Here is a 22,662-nt window from a genome sequence, read left to right as displayed (position 1 = left end):
TTCTCACTGCTCACATGCTCTGTGCTCCTCTCAGGTGCTCCCATTCCATTCTGAATTTCCTACACATTTTTTTTATGGGTAATTGCTTGTTTGCATGACTCTCCTATCTCTGGAATGTGAACAACTTAAGGACAGAAATGGTGTCTGCTTATAGGCACTGAGCCTAGTACAGGGTGAGGCATCTTAAAAGTGCCCAGAGGTTTTCTGATCAATGAGTGAATGAACAAACGAATGAATGAATTCTGGCAAGTGTCAGGAGCAAATGGAGGAATGAGGGCCACCCTGGCTTCAGGCCTCTTGAGTTCTAGACACAGTTGTTCTTCCCTCTGTAGTTTCACAGTCAGCAAAAAAAGGCATGGTTGCCTCTCCACAGTGAAGGGAGGCACAAGAACAGATGAGAAAATACAGTTCTCTGAAGTTCTCTCTGCTCTTGGAATATGGCCCAGACACAAACTTCTTACTACTGTCATTCGCATTTTAATAGTATCCCTAAGGTCACTCTGAGGGCAGACTATTTAGGGAAACAATGTAAAATGGTCTTACGTGGCAGGGTGGCTGGCCCAGATGCCAGAGGTAGTGACTTAGAATGGCTTCCCCGGCCCATTTGCAGGCCCCTCCCTGCCCTGTCCTGCCACCACCCGGCTCTGCTCTTAGCTTCCTTCTTGACTCCTGCTCCGGGCCGTCCTGCCTGACCAGAGAGCCAAGAGCGCAGGGGACAGGACGCCTCCTGCGTGTATTCCTGTGTGACTCTGGGCCGAAGGCAGAAGAGGGAAGAAGACCCAGGAGGCCAAACCAGGCGAGGAGCTTCATGTGGAGAAGAAAACAGGTGGTTCTGTGAGGGCTTTACTGCTTGCCTGTGCTGGTGGCTGGGGTCTACGCAGAGTCCCATGAAAAGGACAGGGACAAAACATTAACAAGGGGAGGGACGTGGACATGTCTGGTCTCAGAGGTTACTTGAAGCTTTTCAAAATAGACTGTAATTATTTTTAAGATTATGTTATTCTGCAGAACTGAATACATACGTGTGATCTACTTTAATAGGATCATGCTTTAATTGTGTCCATCTCAACTCTGGAGATTTTTATTCCTCCCTGAGTGCCTTTGTTCCCATGGTTACTCATTGGGACCTATGGGGTTGGTCCATCATACACATGTATTTTAGGGGTGATTGGCCATCATGCTTCAGGGGAGGTTCTGCTATGGATCCCTATGTGCCCCTCCCCCACCAACAGGAGGACTCCTAATCCCTGGGTGGGCGACAGCCTGCTGGGTTCTATTTCCTGATGGTTGAGGAGTGAGGTGCTGGTTGGAATGAAATTGCCTTGGGTTTGGGTTGGTTGATTCTATTTTTCCTTAGCATCCTTACCATGTAAAATATGCTCATTCTTGAGGCACCTCATACACATCCTATCAATTCTCAATGCACATACAGATGTTCTTCTCTCTGAGCCAACATCCAATGAAAATGCAGTGATACCTGGTCCTAATCTTGTGACTCAAAAGTCAGAGTATACTTTTTCCCCTCCTTCTTCACACTGCCTTTTTTTTTTTTTTTTTTTTTTAATTCACACAGAATCTTTTTTGTTGAGTTAGTTTCATTTTTAGTATAGAAGTCAAGTTTAATTCAGGCTTACTTGCCATTTAAAATATTAATTTGTTTGAGTTAGCATTCTTAATTACCTTGAGTAAATTGTCTATAGAGGCTTACCCAATTCCTATGTTTGTTTAAATTATTGCTGTCATTTGCATACTTTGAACGACACCATTTTAATGAGACACTGGGATGGAGGAGTGAGGGCACTTGATACTTTCTGTGGCAAATGCTAAGGAGACGGTCTCCCCACCCTAGTCTGTTTGTTCAGCTGGAGATTTTAATCATCCTCAGGAGTTTTCACAAATGATCAAAGTTTTATAAAGCTTCAGTGTTGGCAAATCTGTAATGAAGTGTCTGGGAGGGAGACATGTGAAAAATGTGGGTAGCATTCATGTCCAGCCAACGGCTGCTCCTTATGTCCTGCTTTAGCTTCTTATAGTGAATATAGGTATACCTGCCCTTAACCCCAATATATTCTCCTGCAGATGTGAGGGCACAAGTTATGGGATCAGATTTCTAATGCACTTGAGGATCTTACAATAATTTGTTGGGAGGCTTGTCTGTTTTTAGTGGGAAAATGTGGTGTTGAATAAAGGCAATGATTTTGTTATTTTGAGTGTATTATTGTCATTAATCAGAGCTAGTAAGTAACCATCTAGAGGAGAGGATTTTAGACAACTTACGTTGATAAATAGGTAGGAATGATTTCTTATTTGCATATCAGTTATTATAGGTTTTGTGTATGGGGTTTAGCTCAGAACCTGGGAGTGCTGCATGGACTCTTCTTTGAGAATTTCTGTTTTATCAGAGGAGTGAGGGATTTCCTTTTGGTTCTGGACAAATTGCAGGGACAACTTGATTAAATCCATCTCTGATTTGTTGATTTTAAGTAATTGCAGAGCTTAATCATTGCTTTACTTCCTAAACTTTTTAATCTGATTTATGTCCTCCATATAAAAATATGATGAAACATAACAGAACACATTACATTAATTTAAATATTTCCTATTGCCTATAACCAAAATGTGGAAAACATTTTACCAAGAGCCCTTCATTAGTGCTAGTTATATTCTAAAAGCATCTCTGAATGATGTAGCCAGAAGGCATATCTCAAACAGAAAACATTCTCTGTTTTAAACTAATGGATTATTTGCAGAGGAAGTGTATATGGGTCTTATGGAACACTAATAATGAAAGTAAATGAGTAGCAGTCAGTTTTTCATGTTTGCACTTCAATTTGGAACTCTAAGGTAAAGGCAGATTGCTGCCTTCCTTGCCTGGTCGAGCCTGCATCCTAATGTACTCTCTTTGTTCATGAAGGCACATTCCTGGTCCGGTATCAATAGGGCATGCGCTTTCAGTCTCTCTTTTGTTGTGATGGAAAGGATGCTATCCTGAGGCTCCAGAGACTCGCTGTGTCACTTAGTAACCCTGTAACCTTGGACAAGTCACTTCTCCGAACTTCAGTTCCTTACCTGGAAAGTGGTTGTCTGAATTAGATATTTTCTAAGGTCATTCTCATTGACATTCTGTGCCTCTGATGGTAATGATTGATCTGATCCAGGTTCCACTCTGTGATCTCCATGCAGCAGACAGGAGGAGGAGAAATCTGGGGTAGAGCTTCAGGCAGAAGGCATGAATGAGAATGAAAAAGATAGGCTTGCAGGGGCACCCAACCCTCTGTCTTGTAGGTGCTCTGGATTCTGATGAGCCGGTACCCGATGAAAGCCTGGACGTGACCTGGGTTTTTGTTTGTTTTGTTTTTTAGTTAATCAAGGATGTTTTCCCATTGATTTTTAGAGAGAGTGGAAGGGGTGGAGGTGAGGGAGTGGAGAAAGGGGGAGATAGAGATAAAGATAGAGATAAATGGAGATGGAGAGAGAGATAAAGATGGAGATAGAGATAGATAGATAGATAGATAGATAGATAGATAGGCAGGCCGGAATGGAATGTGCAACCCAGGTGTGTGCCCTTGATGGGGAATCAAACCCGTGACCCTTCAGTGCATGAGCCAAAGCTTTAACCATGCAGCTACACCAGCCAGGTCCTGGCCTGGGCTTTTAATTCTCCTCACTTAGGGTAGGGGAAGGTAGGGATGCTGAGAATGAGCTTAGAGGCAAAAAACACCTGGAACATGCTCTTGATGTCTAAAATAAAACTCTACCTTTGTTTAAAGAACACAAAGGAAGAATTCATTTCATCTTATTTGACTTATAAAAAGACTCTAAGCATTATGACTTTCAAATGTTGATGCACCTTTTGCATTAGGGACTTTTTCTTTATTTTATTTTTAAGTTGCAATGTAAAAACCTTAATAAATATCAAAAATTCAAACTATATTAAAAAAATATTAAGAAAAAAAGGGAAGTTCTTTCCACTACCACTATCTGGGGCTATCTGCTATTAACATTTTTCTAAGTATATTTCCATATATTTTTCTATGCACATATCAATGCATTTATCATAAATGCATATCTTTTTGCCCTAAAATTACATATTATACTGTAAATATAATTATGCCAATGTTCTTGTTTTTTAAAATGCCTGTCATGAGATCATAGCAAGGTATGAGTTCATTAAAAACAACAACTAGGTGTGTTTGCATAACTATATAAACATGTTAGATCTAACTATATAAACATATTAGATCTAACTATATAAACATAAAGCAGGGACTCTGTAGACAGTACCACATTAACACACTTCATCCACACACTTCATTGTTCTGCTTTAGGAATGGCAGCGAGAATTGGCCATTTCCTAGGCACCCCAGTGTTGCCTACTTGACTTTAATTTCATCTTTTATCAGTTTTCTGAATTCTTTCAGAACTTGGGCCCCAGAATGAATATAATCTTATTCCTAAAGGTGACCTTTATTAGCTATCCTAACTAATAAATTTATATTATTTTCAATAAACTAATATAAAACCTTTGCAGATTTTATATTTAGATTTTTAAAAAACTTTACTTAATGCTTATATAGTGCTTACTGTGTATCAGAGTTCTAAATACATTTCAAATTTGAAGTCATTTGATCCTTAGAATAACTGTATGAGTTAGGTAATATTATTACATTTTAGATTTCTTATGTTTTTTTTTCTGTATGAATAAGAATGTGATATGCAAATAATAGGAGTCTTCTTTCTTTCTAATCTTTATGCCTTTTATTTATTTTTCCTGCCTTGTTGTACTGGTTAGAACTGTTAGCACAGGATGAATAGAAGTGAGAGTTAACATGCTTTCCTTGTTATGGATTTTAGAGGAAAAGCATTCAATATATAACTTAAATATTATTTTAAGTGAAGATTGATTAAATTTCCTATTTTAATTTGCTGAGAGCTTTATTTAATCATGAATTGTTGTTGAATGTTGTCAGATGCTTTCTGGGAGTGTTTTAAAATTCTACATGGTTTTCCTTTTATTCGGGTACTATAGCAAATTTTAATGATTCATTTTGAGTGTTAAAACTGCATTATATTCCAGGAATAACTTTTATTTGGTCATGATATTAAAAGGGTGATTCTCCTCTTTATATATTGGATTTTATTTTATAATATTTGTTGAGGATTTTTGTGTTGAGAGATATATATATATATATTGAGGTATAATTTTCTTATAGTATCTTTGTCAGATTTTGGTATCAGGGTTGTGTTGGCCTCGTAAAATGAGTTGGAGAGTGTTCCACCTGTTTCTGAAAATATTTGTGTGGGGATTGATATTGTTTCTACCTTAAATGTTTGATAGAATGCACCACAAAGCTAATTTGGGTCAAAGCTTTTTTGTTTTTATGGGAAGGATTTTGATAATATATCCAATGACTTTAATAGATGTTGAGCTATTAAAATCTTTAATTTCATCTTTTATCAGATTTGGTAAATTCTATTTTTGAGGAAATGTGTCCATTATTGTTACTTGTTATTGTTTCAGTGTATTAGGATCTCTAAAGATATCTTATTTCCCATTCCTGATACTGGTAATTTGTATTCCCTCTTTTTATTTTTATTTTCTTTTCAGTTTAGCTAGCAATTTATCCATTTTGTTGATTGTTCAAATAACCAAAATTTGGTTTTCTTAATTTAAAAAAATATATATTTTATTGATTTTTTTTTACAGAGAGAAAGAGAGAGGAATAGAGAGTTAGAAACATTGATGAGAGAGAAACATCAATCAGCTGACTCTTATACATCCCCCACAGGGGATGTGCCCGCAACCAAGGTACATGCCCTTGACCGGAATCGAACCTGGGACCTTTCAATCCAAATTCTGATGCTCTATCCACTGAGCCAAACCAGTTTTGGCGGTTTTCTTAATTTTTTTGCTATTGTTTTCCTATTTTCTGTTTCATCAATCTCTGCTCTTTTAAAAAATTAATATTTCCTTTTTTCCACCCATTTTATATTTAATTGCTCTTTTTTCATAACTTCTTAGGTGGAAAATTTGATTATTACCTTTATACCTTTATTCATTTCTACTATAAGCATTGAAAGTTATAAATTTCCCTCTAAGAACTGTTTTAACTGTATCATATACATTTTGATATGTTGTGTTTTTATTTTATTTACCTCACAATATATTTTTTAAAAATCTTAGCTGAGCTTATTTTTTAAAATAAATTTTATTGATTTTTTTACATAGAGGAAAGGAGAGAGATAGTTAAAAACATCGATGAGAGAGAAACATCAATCATCTGCCTCCTACACATCCCTTACTGGGGATGTGCCTGCAACCAGGTGCATGCCCTTGACCGGAATCGAACCTAGGATCTTTCAGTCCGCAGAGCCAAACCAATTAGGGCTGAGCCTGTTTTTTTAAAAAAAAGTGTTTTTATTAATTTTTAGAGAGGGAGGAAGGGTAGGGTTAGAAAGATAGAAAAATTGATGAGAAAGGAACATCATTGTTTGACTGCCTCCTGCACCCCTTGACCCCCTATACTGGGGATAGAGCCTACAGCCCGAGTGTGTGCCCTGATGGGGAATTGAACTGTAACCTTTTGGTTCATGGGTTGAGGCTCAATCATAATATTTTTATGGGCTACTTCATAATATTTTTATGTTTTGTCTGTGATTTTTTTTTTTGGCCAATGGATTCCTTAGAAGTGTGCTGTCAGTTTCCATATATTTGTGATTTTCTAGTATCTTGTTATTATTTTTAGTTTAATTGAATTATGATCAGGAACATATTTTTTACGATTTCAGTCTCTTGAAATTTATTGAGGCTTGTTTATAGTACAACAGATTATCTGTCTTGGAAATGTACCATGTACACTTGAAAATAATGAGAATTCTGCATTACTGGGGGCAGTGTTCTATAAACTTATAGTCAATTAAGTCAACTAGTTGATGATGATTTTCAGGTCTTCTATGTCTTCATTATTTGTTTTTTGGCTTATTCTTTCAATTATTGAAATAACAGAGAAACTCTTCAACTAAAATTGTGGGTTTGTCTATTCAATAATTCTGTCACTTTTTGCTTCAAAATGTTCTACTACAGGCACATATGCATTTAATATTTTATATTTTCAGATAAATTGACTCCTCTCTTATCATTATAAAACATCTCTCTTTATGTCTGGTAATACTCTTTCTTTGCCTTGAAACCTAGTTTATTCGATATTAATATAGCCATTTCGGCTTTGTTCATTTTTTAGTTACTTTTCCCTCCTCTTCAGATTGGATAGATTACATTGTTCTAACTTTAAGTTCACTCATACTCCTCCCTGTCTCAATCTGTTAGGTTCATCCAGTGAATTTTTTTTTCATATATTTTTACTTTTAAAATTTCAAGTTGGTTCTTTTTATAGTTTCCCTTTCTCTGCTCAGATTTTTTTAATATCATTTAGCACAGTTATAATAGCTAGTTTAAAATCTTTGTCTGCTAATTCCAATATCTGTATCATCTCAGAGTTGTTTTCTATGAATTTCTTTTTCTTTGGAGGATGGGTTACATTTTTTATTTCTTTGAATATCTAGTAATTTTGGAATGAACCTCAGACATTGTCAGTCATATGTTACAGAGTTTCTGAATTCTGTCATATACCTTTGAAGAGTATTGATTTTCTCCTTTAGCAGGTGGTTAACTTGGCAGAAGTCAAATCCCAATTTTGTCTTCCCTGTGACAGATAGCAGCAGAAATATATTTTTATTTTTTGCTTTATCTGGCTGCTTGGAGTCTATTCTATATACGTACTATAATATTGGAATCAGTGAGAGATTTGACCAGATTTTCAAATGACTATTTTTTCTCTGGGGTTTCCATTCTCATTTTCTAGTTGTTATCATTTCTCTGACCCCTATCCTCTGATTTCTCAACCAGGATGATAATAGGTTTCTATCTGAGGTCTAGCAACACTGTGGAACTGACTGATGGGCCTATCCTTAGGTAAGAAGATGTACAAAAACGGGTAATTTATCACCTGGCAAGTATGGCTCAATGATTGAGCCTCGACCCATAAACCAAGAGGTCAATGATTGGATCTCCAGTCAGGCCACAGGCCCAGGTTACAGACTTGATTCCCAGCAGAGGGCATGCAAGAGGCAGCTGATCGATGACATTTCTCTCACTGATGTTTCTATTTTTCTATCCCTCTCATTCCTCTTTCTCTAAAAATCAATAAAACATATATATTTTTTAAATGAGTAATTTATCAAGAGCCATTCTTCCAAGAATCAACCCCTTATTAGATTCTGCCTGTTCTTGGTCACTCTCAATCAATTTCTTCAGATAGTTGTTTTTTCCCCCCTTTAATATTTTATCCAGAGTTTATAATTATCTGTGAGACAAGTTGGTCTAATGTGAGGTCTACTGTGAATACTTTTATGACTTAAAACAGAACTATATTAGCCTACTATACAGATGAAACAGAACTATATTAGCCTACTTTACACACACACACACACACACACACACACACACACACACACACTACAGTAAGATACACACTATGATTGGAACATAGGCAGGTTGGTTCCAGATCCTCAGAGTTTCTTCCAAGAGGGGTACTAAATGGTGAACATTTTCAAGATAATGGCAAGAAGTGTGAGAAATCCTGTGGGGCCATAAGATGTCAATTTCTTATGCACTGGACCAGTCTCAAGATCTCGTTACTCAGTAGATACTTCATATGTCTCTGGGTGTTTATATTATGTTATATACAAGTTTATATATAAGTTACATGAAAGGACTCTGTTGTTTTTGGTTGATTGCAAGGTAGGTTTTAGTTATGAAAAAGTCCATATTTTCAGGGTTCTGTGATATTGGGCTCTTTGGGCCATCTTATTTAGAAACTAGTGAAATTTGAGATGTGGTTCTTTTAGTGGTTAAAATAAAGGGAACTTTTTGAAGAAGCGTAATATACAGTACTCTAATGAATACAAAGGGATTATTTATTGAAGAAACACAGCCATGATTATGAGATAGTTGACTTTAAGAAATGTAAGTTTGCCAAAACCGGTTTGGCTCAGTGGATAGAGCATTGGTCTGCAGACTGAAAGGTCCCAGGTTTGATTCCGGTCAAGGGCTGCCGGCACGTCCCCAGTGTGGGGTGTGAAGGAGGCAGCTGATCGATGATTCTCTCATCGATGTTTTTAACTCTCTCTCCCTCTTTCTTCCTCTCTGTAAAAAATCAATAAATATATTTTAAAAAAAAGAAAAGAAAAAAGAAATGTAAGTCTGAGATTAATTTAGCTGATATAAGCAACAGACCTTGGGAGCATAAGGATGAGACCAAGCTTGAGCAGTACTTGCTTCAGAGTTTCTGCTCTTTCTTGAATGTTTTCCTTTGTCGCCTGTAGCTTAAGTCACTTTCAGTTAACATTCATCAAATGATAAGTTTTGTCTTATTCTTCTTTTCCTTTGATTTTATGTTCACTTTGTGTTTTTTGAGTCTGGCTTGCTTCCTACTGATTTTGTCATAGTTCATAAGCTGAGTAGTGAAATCTCTTTAAGTATTGTATGTTACTTTTAAGCGAAAGAAATAGGCCTACCTATGGATTGGCTTTTGGAATTCTCTCAGCATCCCACACCAGTGCTCGGATGCCATACTTGAGCTGACTGTCCAGTAAGGAGCAGGGGTTCAACACTTGATAGATTGATGGCTCTGAATCCCAGCCAGTCAGTTCTGGGAAGGTGGGGTTATTTTCCGAGTGAAATAAAGCTGAGTCCTTGAAGGCCATGATAAAGATTTTGGCTTTCATCCTAAGAATAACGGGAAGCTATGTGGACTTTTAAGCAGCTGAGTTACAAACCCAGATTTTAAAATTTTTAAATAATTACTCTGGATGTTTGTGGAGCAGCCTAGTATAACCAAGTTCTATAGTATAGAAGTTAACATACTAAATGTTTGAAGTTTAACTCAGGGGTACAAGATAGGAGAACTGATACCCCAGATAGCCTTCAAGCAGCCCTTTTGAATATTATTTCTCATGACTACAAGTTTGAAAAAAGTTGAGAAGCTGAAAGTTTGACATTGATTTTTTTTAATCTGGTCAAGGGCCTGGAAAGTGAGTATTTTGTATTCCTGACAAGAGAAATTTTATTTTTACAATGAAACCTTGAAACAATGCAAATAGCAAAAAATTAGAAAATTGAATATTGGGAAGCTACTAACTATGGCATCTATATTTTATGCCTGTATGGAAATGGGTATGTCATACTTCGTTAATTTTCAAAAGCAAAATTAAAATGCAGTATACATATTTAAAATTATGAAAAAAATGATGTTGTCTCTTAACAAAAGTATACAAAAATAGAGATGAAACTGTTATACTTTATTACTCTCCAAATTCTGTTGCTTAACAGCCGTTAAAAAGTTCTGTTGTTTAAAGTCAGGGGGGAAAAAACTAATTTATTTCAGTAGTCTGGAAATTTGGGTTAAAAGTATTGAAATACTACTAAGACAGCAACATTTTTAAGAAATTGCAAATTTTCATATGAAAATATACTAACATGTTTCCTCTTCCCAAACATTTGTGGAGGTGGAGGAAAGGTAAACATATCTTAAAGAAAGGAATTGACAACTCCTGAATTAAATACATCCCTTTTCTCCCCCTTTGGCTCCTGTTTGTTGATAGAAGGTTACAAGGTTAATAATGACTTGTTGGGTTGATTCTCCCCAATTTTTGTAGGAATAGGATTTTATGCTTCTTGTGTACAACTTGGTAAAATCACAGCACCATACTCCTCATTAAAATAAGCATTTAAACTCGCATAGGTAAAATAAACCTGGGTAAAGAAAGGGAAGAGATTTCTTAGGGGGAGAAAAAAGCCACCGAAAGGTGCACTGTACTCTGGGCACTCAGTGGAATATCAGGTTGCTCTGTTTTTGTAAATAGTGTCAATTCTGTATTCTGGGCTGAAAAACCGGCAAGTGACAGCTCTCTCTATTATTTCCTGAGGCCATCTGTACCATTTTAGAGAATAAATCATAAACAGACCTTTGAACTGAGCCAGTCTCGCCGGACCTATCCTTTTGCGACTGACTTCCAGTCTCAATGGGATATTGAAGGGGAGGCTCCCTGGAATAAACAGTGGAATCCTTGTCCGGGGATGACTGCCTGGCGATTGTTTCGTGGAAAACAGGGAGGGGTGGGGGACAGCAACCCTGCTCTGTTCACTGGCTCTTTAATTTAGATTACCAATGATAAAGCCAGGGCTCCGGCTAGAGAAAGGTAGGATGCATACGCAGAAACATTAGTGCTAATATGCTGCAGGAAGACCAGATAAATCAGCCCAGCTCTCATACATCACGGAGGGAGCAGCTGATTGCAACTTGACCATGTGCCTGAGTAGTCCCATCAGTGAGAAGAGCAGAACATGGATTAAAATATCCTAGAATGTACCTTTGGGGCTCCTGCTGTGCTGGACCTGGGAGAAGTGTCTGGTGTAAGTTTCAGCCTGTTTTGTTCACATATTTACCCTTGTGTTTCCACACGGGGAGCTTGTTTCTCTTTCTGTGTTGCCACTGGAAGCTTCAAGCACGTTTATTTACAGTCGTGGGCTTTATTTTGTATAAATGTCATACCAACCTAATAAAAGTTCTCTAACCGAGGACAGTGGGGTTATCCAGGGGAGAAATGTGGGAAAGTGATGGTGATCATTAATGTCTACAGGACTGCTTGTGGGTGAGTTTTGTTTTTCTCTGTGTGTTTTTTGTTTTGTTTGTTTTTGTGTGTTTTTTAATTTTGTTTTTGTTTTTTTCTTTTTGTGATGTGGGGAGGTGAAGGTTAGAGGGGTAGATTTTAAACTAAAAACTCAGTTCTTTTGCCATTCGTTTAGGAAAGCATGTTGGTAGCCCAGAATTTCACTCCTCCTTGTGGTCTTTTGTTTTGAAAAACTGTGTTTGAATATGTAAGCCAGACTGCTTGAAACACATTATATTTTATGACTGGGATGTTTGTATTGTTTCATATCTGTTATTAGACAAAATAATCATAAAGGATGTTTTCTGTGGGCCTTTTTATATTCCAAAATTAAGTACAGATGGTAATTTCCAGCAGTTTTAAAAATTTGTCAATTATTTAATTTAGCATCACTTAAGCATCTGCACGGGGAGAAAGCTGAGATGGTACAAAAACTGAATAAGCATTGATTGCTTGTCGGAATTACATCTTTAAAGTTTTTTGCCTCGAATCTCTGATTTCACAGTTTATTTTTACCAAATTAGATTATCACATTTCATTATCGAGACTGAATGGGTGGAACTCTCTCAGAGATCCTCCATCCCCCGTTAGAGCAGCGAGCAGAGCGCCTGCTGATTGTCACTCTGAGGGAGATTCTCATGCAGGCTCACCTAGAAGAGTGCTTAAATAATGCATGGGCAAGAGCAAGGCAAGATGGAATTTATGGCCCAGATGCTGAGTTCAGGCTTTTGTTCAAAAGAGAAACTACATACATGTGAGCACAGAACATGCTCCGAGGCTCCAGAGGAAGGGCGTGACTGAATGACATTAGTGGCCACATGGTGCTGTCCACATGTTATTTCAAAACAAGTCGTAAAACAGCCCATGGAGCCTGTCGTGTGGTCTGAGGGAGGGAGGAAGGAAGGGAGGGGAAACATGAAGTGTCCATTGCAAACAATCCCCTGAGTGAAAATTCCATCCCACAGACACAAGAAGTGAATGCTATCCTGGGAGCAAGGAGGCCCTAGAGAGAGTGGATGTTTGGCTGGTGCAAAGCAGCATGGCAGACTGGGTAGAAAAGGATCAACCTTGACCGAACAGCAGCATCCTATATGCTATGTCTTCATCTTGTCCTAATTAGAGGACGATGTCTGCTGAATCCTAATCTCTTTAATTGTTGATAGAGCAGGCATGCGATTTGCTATAAATATACATGAGCATTCATTTCTGAAATAATGGCCGTTGCCAAATATGTTAGACCGACAGGGGTGCTGGACTAGGGGAGGCTGTGCTGAATAGTTGAGTTTGGGAGGTAATGGACCAGTTGAGAATCATTGCACAGCTGGGCCAGCAGCTGCACCCAGTGCTCTGTCAAGTTTGGCCTCTAATTTCCTTGAACTTGTCCTTGTTTGCCAAAATGATGAACGTAGCAAGAACTTGTTTCAAATGAGCCCACTGCCAGCAAAAATAGACCCTTTCCAAGGAGTTTTTGTCGAGGTATTTAGTCAACAGCAGCAGTGGCCAAATGAGGTATTGATTAGGCAATGGGAAGTTTGAATAATCATTAAAAAAAAACAAAAAAACAAGGACAAAGTTGTAGGATGAGGTAAGCTGGCAGGAGACCAGAGTACATTAAAAGGCTGCATTGGGTCATCACTGTCCTGACTAAAGGACATATGGAAAAATCCCATAATAATATCCAGCAATAATCATCTTGTCGTTAGGAAAAAGTAAATAGGACTGTGGGTTGGAAGGCAGCCCAATAATCTGAACATCTTTTTTTCCTAACCGTGCATTGTTCTGATGGTCTTTGGGACTGGGTCAGGAGGAAGTGTCAGAGCGTTTTATATTGAGAAGCATCTTATGACTAAACAATGCCATTAGTGATGAGAGAGCAGCAAGGACTCTCCTTCCATTCCCTGGTCCAGGATTGAGAAGTATTTATGTAGCACATGCTATGTATCCAGCATGTTCTATATCCATGTTCTATCCAACTAAGTTATAAATTCTTTGAGAGCAGACACTTAGACTTACACTTCTCTCATATAAATCCATCTCTTGAAAAAGCATTAGCCTTAATAATTGCAAGTCTATCTACTTCCTTGATTTTAAAGAGATTAAATATCAAATCTGTTTTATACAGGTGCTTTATTTATTTATTTACTTACTTATTTATTATTTTTAAAAAATATTTTTTATTGATTTTTTACAGAGAGGAAGAAAGAGGGATAGAGAGTTAGAAACATCGATGAGAGAGAATCATCGATCAGCTGCCTCTTGCACACCTTCATCTGGGGATGTGCTCGCAACCCAGATACATGCCCTTGACCGGAATCTAACCTGGGACCTTTCAGTCCTCAGGCTGACACTCTAGCCACTGAGCCAAACTGTTTTCGGCTACTTATTTATTATTTTCAACACAGATGATTCTTCCCTTTTCAGGAGTGGTGATGTAAACACTTCAAAGTTAGGTGATTTTGGACAAAATACATCATCTGTGGGAGAGTCAGTATCCTCGTGCATGAAATGAAGAAAGTAACACTCATGCAGAATTGTGAGAATGAAAAGAATGGTACCTAAATGCATAGGAAGTGCTTCCCTGCACTCATAGGAGTTAAGGGGGATAATTTACCCAGTGGGTTGAGTGTGTATAGGGGCCTTGGAAGTGGGAGTGGGAAGAGAATGAGCAGGGGTGTTGACTGGGAGAAGATAACAGAACCTTCGATGAGAATATTACCTGAGATAGGATGGTGCCAGTGGGAACAGGGAGAAAGGGATGGATCCAAATATGTTTTAAAGGGAAAATGGAAAAAATGTGGCAGCTAATTATATAGAATAGGGTGAAGAAGAAGAAAGATTATAAAGAATAAGTAGTCATGGTGCTGAGGGAAAAGGTTATGGGTTTGTGATAATAGCAAGATATGATTTGTGTGCCGAGGATTGTGTGTGTGTGTTCTAAAAAACTCCAACAGCTAACATAATATAGTCCTTCAGGGACTTACAGGCTATGAAAACATAAGAAGAGAGAAGAGGAAATTGGAGTGCCTCATTAACTTATGTAAAGGGAAAGAAAATAAATCAATAATAAACCAATAATACAAGACTTGTTGACAATAGAGTGAGAATTCAAAGGAATTGCTTAAAATAGCAAATCTATGTTTGGAGTTTTTCCCAGACAAGACCCATAATCATCAAATAATAAGGCTCTTCTGCAATCTTGGAGCTTATTTAAGTTTTCCTGAGTTAAAAAAAATACCACTGAGGGATACAAATAGTGTCAGGGTTGGGAAGAAAAAGAGCATGAGGAACAGAAATTCTCAAAATAGCTTTGTCTTAAAGAGGAGCCAAAAGATGACTGGTTGACGATTATTATGACTTGTCAGAAAGTTTGGCGGCTATTATTCTTTAAATAACTTACTGGGGTTTTTCAGGAAATTCAAGCAGGAATCAAAACTAGATTAAACCTCCAACTGGCAAATGGGTTGTAATCCAGAAGCTCATTTACGAATCCTTTATAGGAACCATGCTGTAAATATCTTTTTAAAAGTCTACTCAACTCATTCTATAGTAGAAGTCATGTACATTTGCAATAAAAAATTAATACCTAGGGGAGAGATCAACCAAAGGACTTGTGTGCCTGAATATAAGCCTAACCAGTGGTCATGGACAACAGGGGGTGTGCATACATATGGAGGGGTTTGGGATAGGATTGGGGGGATGAGGACTATTATGTGATACCATAATCAATAAAAAAATTAAATTTAAAAATTAATAGCTAAAGGACTTTCTATGTTAATAATTAAAATATAAGCAATCATCACAACGTTTTATGAATTCTAGTGCTTGGGGAAATGCTGATTAATTATAAGATGGTGTTGTCTATAGCAATTTTAAAATTTGCATCTACTTTCACTGACTTGACAAGACTTTTGAATTTTTAAATTTTGAAGTGTCAGGATTTCCTTGTCCTTATTTCAGGCATATTGTGAATTTTACCTGTAATGAAAGCTGCCACGACCAGGATTGTTTTCTCAGATTGGAAAGCAAAGGGAATGAGGATGAGGGGAAAAAGTGGGAGAGAGAGATACCAAGGTAGATGGGGCAAAGGTCAAAAGAGAGAAAAAAAACAACACAGCAGGTTTCAAGAATGAGAGAAACATATAGAATGAAGGAAAATAAAAGTTCTGAACATTGAAGACAGGAATACATAAGAAGGGGCATGTTGCTCTTGAGGAATAAGAAATGAGAGAATATTGGGCCCAATAACTCCTTGGATTGGCCATCGGGGGTGTTTAATGAGAAAAGGTGATTCTTGAGTAGGTGATGCCTCTCACGTGACTGGCAGACCTGGGCAACTCTCTACGAACATTTGGTCCTCTTTTCTTCTCCTCTTTTAGCCCTCTGTTATCTTCATTTCCTTCCCTATCCAATTTGGGTACCATGGCCTATCATTTCAACCACCCTCTTACCAAGACTTTCAGTTCTCCTATTCATCCATTTAATAAAGAGTTATTGAGAGATTCCTATTGGTCAGGCATTGTCATTTTAGATTCTTAGAAATGAACAAGGCAGACCTGTGTCTGCCCTTGGCACTTACCAGGCTAGATACCAACCCTTAATCAATCCAATCCTGTAGTTTCTCCTACCTTCAACTAGATGGCTAAGCACTGCTAGAGAAAATGGTACCACTGTCCAGGTTGATGATGTGATAAATTTATAACCTCCACTCTCAGTTATATTCCTCAATATAGCTCAGCAGTCCTTATGTGCTTTCCTCATACAGTTCTGCCACTCTCCCCAAAACAAATCTTTGACTACTTCCCACCCCCCACCTCTTACCATGCCAAGATGGCAGTTTTCTGCCACCAAATCTATTAACCTCATAACCTGAATACAGTTGTTTGCCTTGAGGACAAGTCAACAGAGTGAAAATCAAATCTGACTTCAGAAACCTTCACTGAAAGTTTTTTGAGGGGTCAACCAAGACCAATAGGGGAACTAATCTCAGAACACATAGTGATTTGGGTCAGGAAAATACATATTTTGCTTAGTTAAAGTCCCTAAAACCTTTTTTGTTGACACATCTATACATATCATATAAAAGCCTAAGTGACCATTCAACTGGTAGCCATGATGTGCTCTGGCCACCGGGGGGGTAGATGATGCACAGGCATGGAAACATGGAACGGACTGATGAATCTCAGAGGGAAGAGAGAGGGGAGAGGGCGATAAGAGATTAACTAAAGATGTTATATGCATACCAGAGGCCTGGTGCACAGATTCGTGCATCGGTGGGGTCCCTTGGCCTGGTCTGGGGGGAACAGGTCAAAACTGGCAGTCCAACATCCTCTTTGTGGATTGCAAGAGGGTGCAGGCCAGGTCAAGGGACCTCACCGGTGCACGAATCCATGCACTGGGCTTCTAGTATAGAATATATTTGAACTTTCATGAGAAAAAAAAGTGGAATGTGTTTCACGTATTCAAATCGTGTTGGACCTAAATTAAATCAAATTTTCACTATTAATCAATGACAGAGAAACTAGAGGAGGTGTGACATGCTTTAGGTGTTGAGCTCTTCTCACCCAGGCATGCAATTGCATTTTGAACAGATTGGAATCAAATGAACAGATTATTGGCCCACCTAACAAAACGGCAGCCCAGTAATCAATCTCTGGAATAATACAAGCATGAATTAAATGGTTTTTTGATCAATATTATTCACACCACTCCTATCCTTAATGATAGTACTTAACTGAAAGAAAGACCTTTGCTTTAAGGTTCATTTGCAATCCATAGAGAACTCAACATTTGTTTTGACTTCCCAGTGCTTTTGGAAAATACAAGTCCTCTATTTCATTTTGTAGAGTTAGAGTGGACTGCATAACAGCATGTTCTTCTGTGGCATGGACCGTCTCTACCTTCTTATTCCAAGTTTTAATAAGAGAAAAATCTGGGTGTGGGGCGGGAGGGGAGTGGACAGAGTAACCTCTGCAGGGAGAAGAGCCTTGTGTGTAACTCTCTCCTGTTAATTGTGCTCCTACCTTCTTTAAAAGTGCCTCCTGCACAGAGACCCAACAAGAGAGGCAGCTATTCATCTGAAGCCAACCTCCTTGTTAATTCAGAGGACTGAGTTATAGTTCCATTTTCTTCTCAACTAAGTCAGGTTCTGCAGTTTTTCCTCTTCTAGTAGGAGAACATAGGGAGTGCTTTGAGCTTTAAAAACAACAACTTGGAATTCTAAAATTCAGTGATGGCACAGTGCTACGTTTTTATGGAGTCACACTTGGAGCAGAGTGGAAGGAAAGATCTGTTGATGCAATCTTCCCAAAATGCTAGTGTCAAGGCAAATCCATCTACAGCCTCAGCTCCCTCCACCATGGAGTGGTATGTGGAACTACAAAGACAGGCAACCTGTCTCCACCACTTACTGTTTCCAGCAACCTTTTGCAAGGTTGCAAAATGAGTCCTGTGGTATCCAGGCCATCCTGGACCACTGGTAAGGATGGCAGTTCTTCCGGAGACCTGAACAAGTACGTCATTTTGCCTTTAGAACTAGCTGTGATTCTCCACAGGAATTTCTGATGTTTGTTCAGAAATTGGAGGATAAGTGGCTGGAGAACCTTATTGCCGAATCCATACAACAGTTGAGAACTGCTTTTAAGTGTGAATAAAACAGAGGTGACACTTTCCTACCCCCAATCAACCACAGCTCATACAAAAAAGTAAGACCTTCAATTTGTTTTATTATTTTTGAGGCATAGAAAACACAGTGGTCCCCAGCTCATAGTGTTAGCCAACTAATTTTTTTCTTTTCAGGTGTGAGGAGAGGTTATAGAATCTTTGTTCTTTGAGAGCATCCTCATTCTTGGAGAGATTGGCTTGCTACTCTGTGTCCCTTTAACTTTCATTCATTTGCTTGTTTTCATTCATTTATTGACTTCTACTGTGTGCCAAGCATTATTATAGGCACAGCCTTCAGAGCAGTGAGCAAGACAGATTTCTGATGATGGTAAAGGGTACACCCAAGAAAGCATCTTCAAAAGGCACTTTCATTAACCCAAGAGCTCAATATTGTCACTTTATATTGTCCGTAGCTTTTGTGGAAAAGGAAATTTCTCTTTGTTTGAGTCACGTACTGTGGAGAAAACAGGAGGTTCCTTTGTTTATAAAATCCCCCAAATGCTTCTTCAACGTGGGGTTACACAAGGACATAAAGTGACACGGCCTAGATCTCATTCTTGTTACTCATTCGTCAACATGAACGACACTTGGAAGCTTAAGTGGAGCTAAATGAAGAGGAGAAGCTCTTCAGGTGAATTTTTCTAAAAATAGAGGTATCTTCTTTTGATCAAAAAGAATACCATGTCTTCTAAGCTTTAGAAAAGGCTTGGCTTCATGCTAAAGTGTTTCCCAAAAGCTGTAAAGGGACTCAAGGGCAAGCACCCAAGCGAAGGCCTGGCATCGTGTAGTGTAGGTGCTTAATAAGCATATTAGTTTTTTTTTAATCATATAGGATGATATTATATAAGATATTCTATAGAGATATTATATAAAGAATATAATATTACATCTATATAATATATATCTATTATATATACTATATAATTTCTTATATACATGATATAGTATTACATATCTATCTATATCTGTATTTATATATCTATGTCTGTATCTATATCTATTTATCCATATCCATACCCATATCCATATCCATATTCATATCCATATCCATTTATTGCCAGGTCATTTCTCAGATTTGAGATTCTGTCCATCATGTCTTTTTCTGAAATAAGGGTTTAATTAAACTTGTGGAGACTTTTATCTTCATGAGAGAGGGGAAAAATGCCAACTCAACCTTTAAGCTTCTTACCCTCTTAAGCAGCTGTAGGCTGCACCAGTTTATGTCAGGATTTGCTTTCCTGTTCCTGTTTTGGAAAGGCCACAACCTTGCAGACGAGACCCAAGATGGGGCTGTGGCTTCAGTAACGAAGTTCTGAAAGCCATGTAATTAATTACCGGTGGCAATAGCTCACTTCAGTTGCTGTGGAATGTCTTAGAACAGCCCTCCATGTCACCAGCAATCGGCTGCTATATGCATGGATGTAGCCGGTGAGGTTATTTCTCTTTCTGCTGTTTCTTATTCCTAAAATGACTTTATGACTTGATCCTATCGATTAGTTGATATTTGAGTTTATAAAAAATCCTATGTAAAAAGCCATCTGAGTGTAGACTTGGGATTATGCTAGTCAATCCAGTAGCTTGAAATCGGTTTTGAAAAGAAGCATGGCACCTTTAACTCAATTTTAAAATTTGATATAAACTTGTATATTTATTTCTATTAGAATTAAGAAAACGAAATCCCACTCGCCTGCCTTAGGATTTAGAAAACTTTCTGACATGTGGCTTTTCGAGTGGCCCACTGCTGTTCATTCACAGGCAGTCACATGTTTTCCAGGGGGGAAAAAGAGACAGGCGCTTCTCCCTGGAGGGCTCCCTCATTATCCAGCCAGACTTTATGGTCTCTGAAACCCCGCTAATCAGGCAGGACCAACAGGCATGAATATCAAGACTTTTCTTATTGCGGTGACTTGAGAATGAGCTCAGAATGCTGCTCCAGAGAGCAGCTTGGGGAATTCACTTGCCTTCCATTTCCCCTGACTTTTGAGGTGCGGAGGCTCTCGACAGAGTGGTTTGATGGGTGCTGGCATGCTGTCTGCTGATGAGGGAGCTGACTCAAGTGAGATGTGGCAATCATAGGAAATTTCTTTTCAAGAACTCAGAGAAATGCGTCACAGAGTCCGGGTGAGGTGGAGTGGAGAACAGGGCAAGGCCCTGAGTCTCGGTGATTTATCTCAGCTCTGACCCATTTTATATCCTTGACCAAATCCCTTAACCCCTCTGCGCCCGTGCTTTTGATTGTAAAATGGGAAGAAGGTCCCCATTCCCTAGGCCTCACTGAAAAGGATATTATAGATTTTGATAAAGAGAGGAAATCGAAGGCAATTCTGAAGGGGAATTGCAACAATATTTTGAGATGACAAACATTATTGAAATGAGCAAATTAACATTCAAGGAAAATATATATATTAAAATAGGGTAAATCCTTCAAATTGAAAAAAATGTATTGAGAAGTTACTATATTCTAGACACTTTCTTTTTTGTTTTATTACTATTATTTTTACGAGAGAGAGAGAGAGAGAGAGAGAGAGAGAGAGAGAGAGAGAGAGAGAGGAACATTGACATGAGAGAAATAGCCATAACTGGTTTGGCTCAGTGAATAGAGCATTTGCCTGCGGACTGAAAGGTCCCAGCTTTGATTCTGGTCAAGAACATGTACCTTGGTTGCAGGCACATCCCCAATAGGAGGTGTGCAGGAGACAACTGATTGATGTTTTTCTCTCATCGATGTTTTTAACTCTCTATCCCTCTCCCTTTGTCTCTGTAAAAAATTAATAAAATATATTTTTAAAAAAGATATGAGAGAGAGATATCGATCATTGCCTCCTGTATGTACCCCGACTGAGGATTGAACCTGCAACCTAGGAATGTGCTGAGCCTGGGAATTGAATCTGCAGCCTTCTGGTGCATGAGATGATGATCCTACCAACAGAGCCACACTGGCCAGGACATAGACACTTTCCAGTTTACTTTTTTTTGTTGTTGTTGATGTTAGTCCTCCCCTGAGGATATTTTTTTCCATTGGTATTTTTAGAGAGAATGAAGGGAGGAGGGAGGGGAAGAGATTGTGAGAGGAAAGAGAGGGAAACATCAATTTGAGAAAGAGACACATCAATAGGTTGCCTCCTGAATGCACTCCAGGGCTGGGGATTGAACCTGCAACCCAGATACATGCCCTTGACAGGGAATTGAACTTGTGACCTTTTGGTGTGAGGGCTGCTGAATGTTCTAACTACTGAACCATGCCAATAGTGCTGGATGGCAGTTGGTTATTGTCCTGTTGGTGATTTTTTGAATAAAGGCTCAGAGAAGTGAATCAGCTTGCTTCGAGTCACACAGCAGAGAAGTGGCGGAGCCAGGTTCAAGTCTCCTTCAAATGCTCCATCCAGCATTCTTCTTGTGACACATCACCTGCCTTTGATATGGTAGTAAAAGACAATAGAACTTCTCCATCTCAAATAAATCAGATTTCTGAGAGAACTGAATAAGTAAAGTACCTATATTTAGTTTCTAAATAGTACCTCAGTTTCCAAATTTGCTTCATTCTTTACTGGGTTTAACTATTTCCCTTTAGTGTATAGACTATTAGATTGCTTCAACCTATTGTTTCTATCAAATGCACTTGTTAACGTTTAATGATTTTTACTGGTACTTTTAGCACCTGTTAACAAAACTCTCCAGAGGAGTATAGGTGCCATATTAGTATTCTTTTTTTTAAAAACGTGTGACTTCTGGTGAACAACCTAGCAGCATTGTTATGCCTATTTTTAGGATTTACAACTTTGGGGATGGGATTTTTTCAAGCCAGCTGGATAGCCTGCTAGTTGCCAAGCTCTGGTGGCGTCTACTCTTTGACAATGATGGGAGTTCTGGTGCGATCCTGCTTCCTGCACAAACTTGGAAAAGCTGTTGTTTTTCCCCAAAACAAGCCTTCCCTTTACCATGAGCTACACGCCATGGGCTTGACATCTTGTCTGAGAGTACGAAACACCGAGCACATACTCACTTTTCCTCCCAGCATCACAAGCAGCAGTGGTGTTGCACACGCCACCTCACGCAGGCTCCCATCTGCACCGTGCAGACTGGCTGGAACACATTTATTGAGTGTCCATTACTGGCGTGCATTAGTCAGATACGATTGATTGTTACAGACACCACCCGCTCAGGCGAGGGAAATCGGGCTCTTTAATTGACGACGCTGCTTCAGAGGGTAGAGTGAAAGTCGTTGAATACCAGGTGCAGCAGTTTTCTCATAGGGAACACAGTGTGTCTCTG

General features: G+C 38.6%; 1 protein-coding gene across 7 annotated transcripts in view; it reads left to right on the top strand.

The window, feature by feature from the left end:
• RAPGEF4 (Rap guanine nucleotide exchange factor 4) overlaps positions 1 to 22,662 on the top strand; it is a 249,197-nt gene that overhangs the window by 81,751 nt on the left and 144,784 nt on the right. For 2 of the 7 annotated variants that reach the window (XM_036421390.2, XM_036421386.2), the window contains exon 1: positions 11,283 to 11,473. The exons of 3 other annotated variants lie outside the window; for them this stretch is intronic. Coding sequence is in view for 2 of the 4 variants with exons in the window: in XM_036421381.2 (XP_036277274.1) it covers positions 809 to 826 (18 nt within the window). In the remaining 2 variants the exon portion in view is untranslated. Of the gene's footprint in view, positions 1 to 592; positions 827 to 11,282; positions 11,474 to 22,662 lie in introns of those variants that run through there. 2 more of the 7 variants (XM_036421381.2, XM_036421382.2) reach the window with 2 other exon arrangements.

This window comes from Pipistrellus kuhlii, unplaced genomic scaffold (assembly GCF_014108245.1).
Source record: "Pipistrellus kuhlii isolate mPipKuh1 unplaced genomic scaffold, mPipKuh1.p scaffold_m20_p_7, whole genome shotgun sequence".
Classification (NCBI taxonomy): domain Eukaryota; kingdom Metazoa; phylum Chordata; class Mammalia; order Chiroptera; family Vespertilionidae; genus Pipistrellus; species Pipistrellus kuhlii.
The sequence above is the reverse complement of the archived record's forward strand: the minus strand, read 5'-3'. Positions and strand labels throughout refer to the sequence as shown.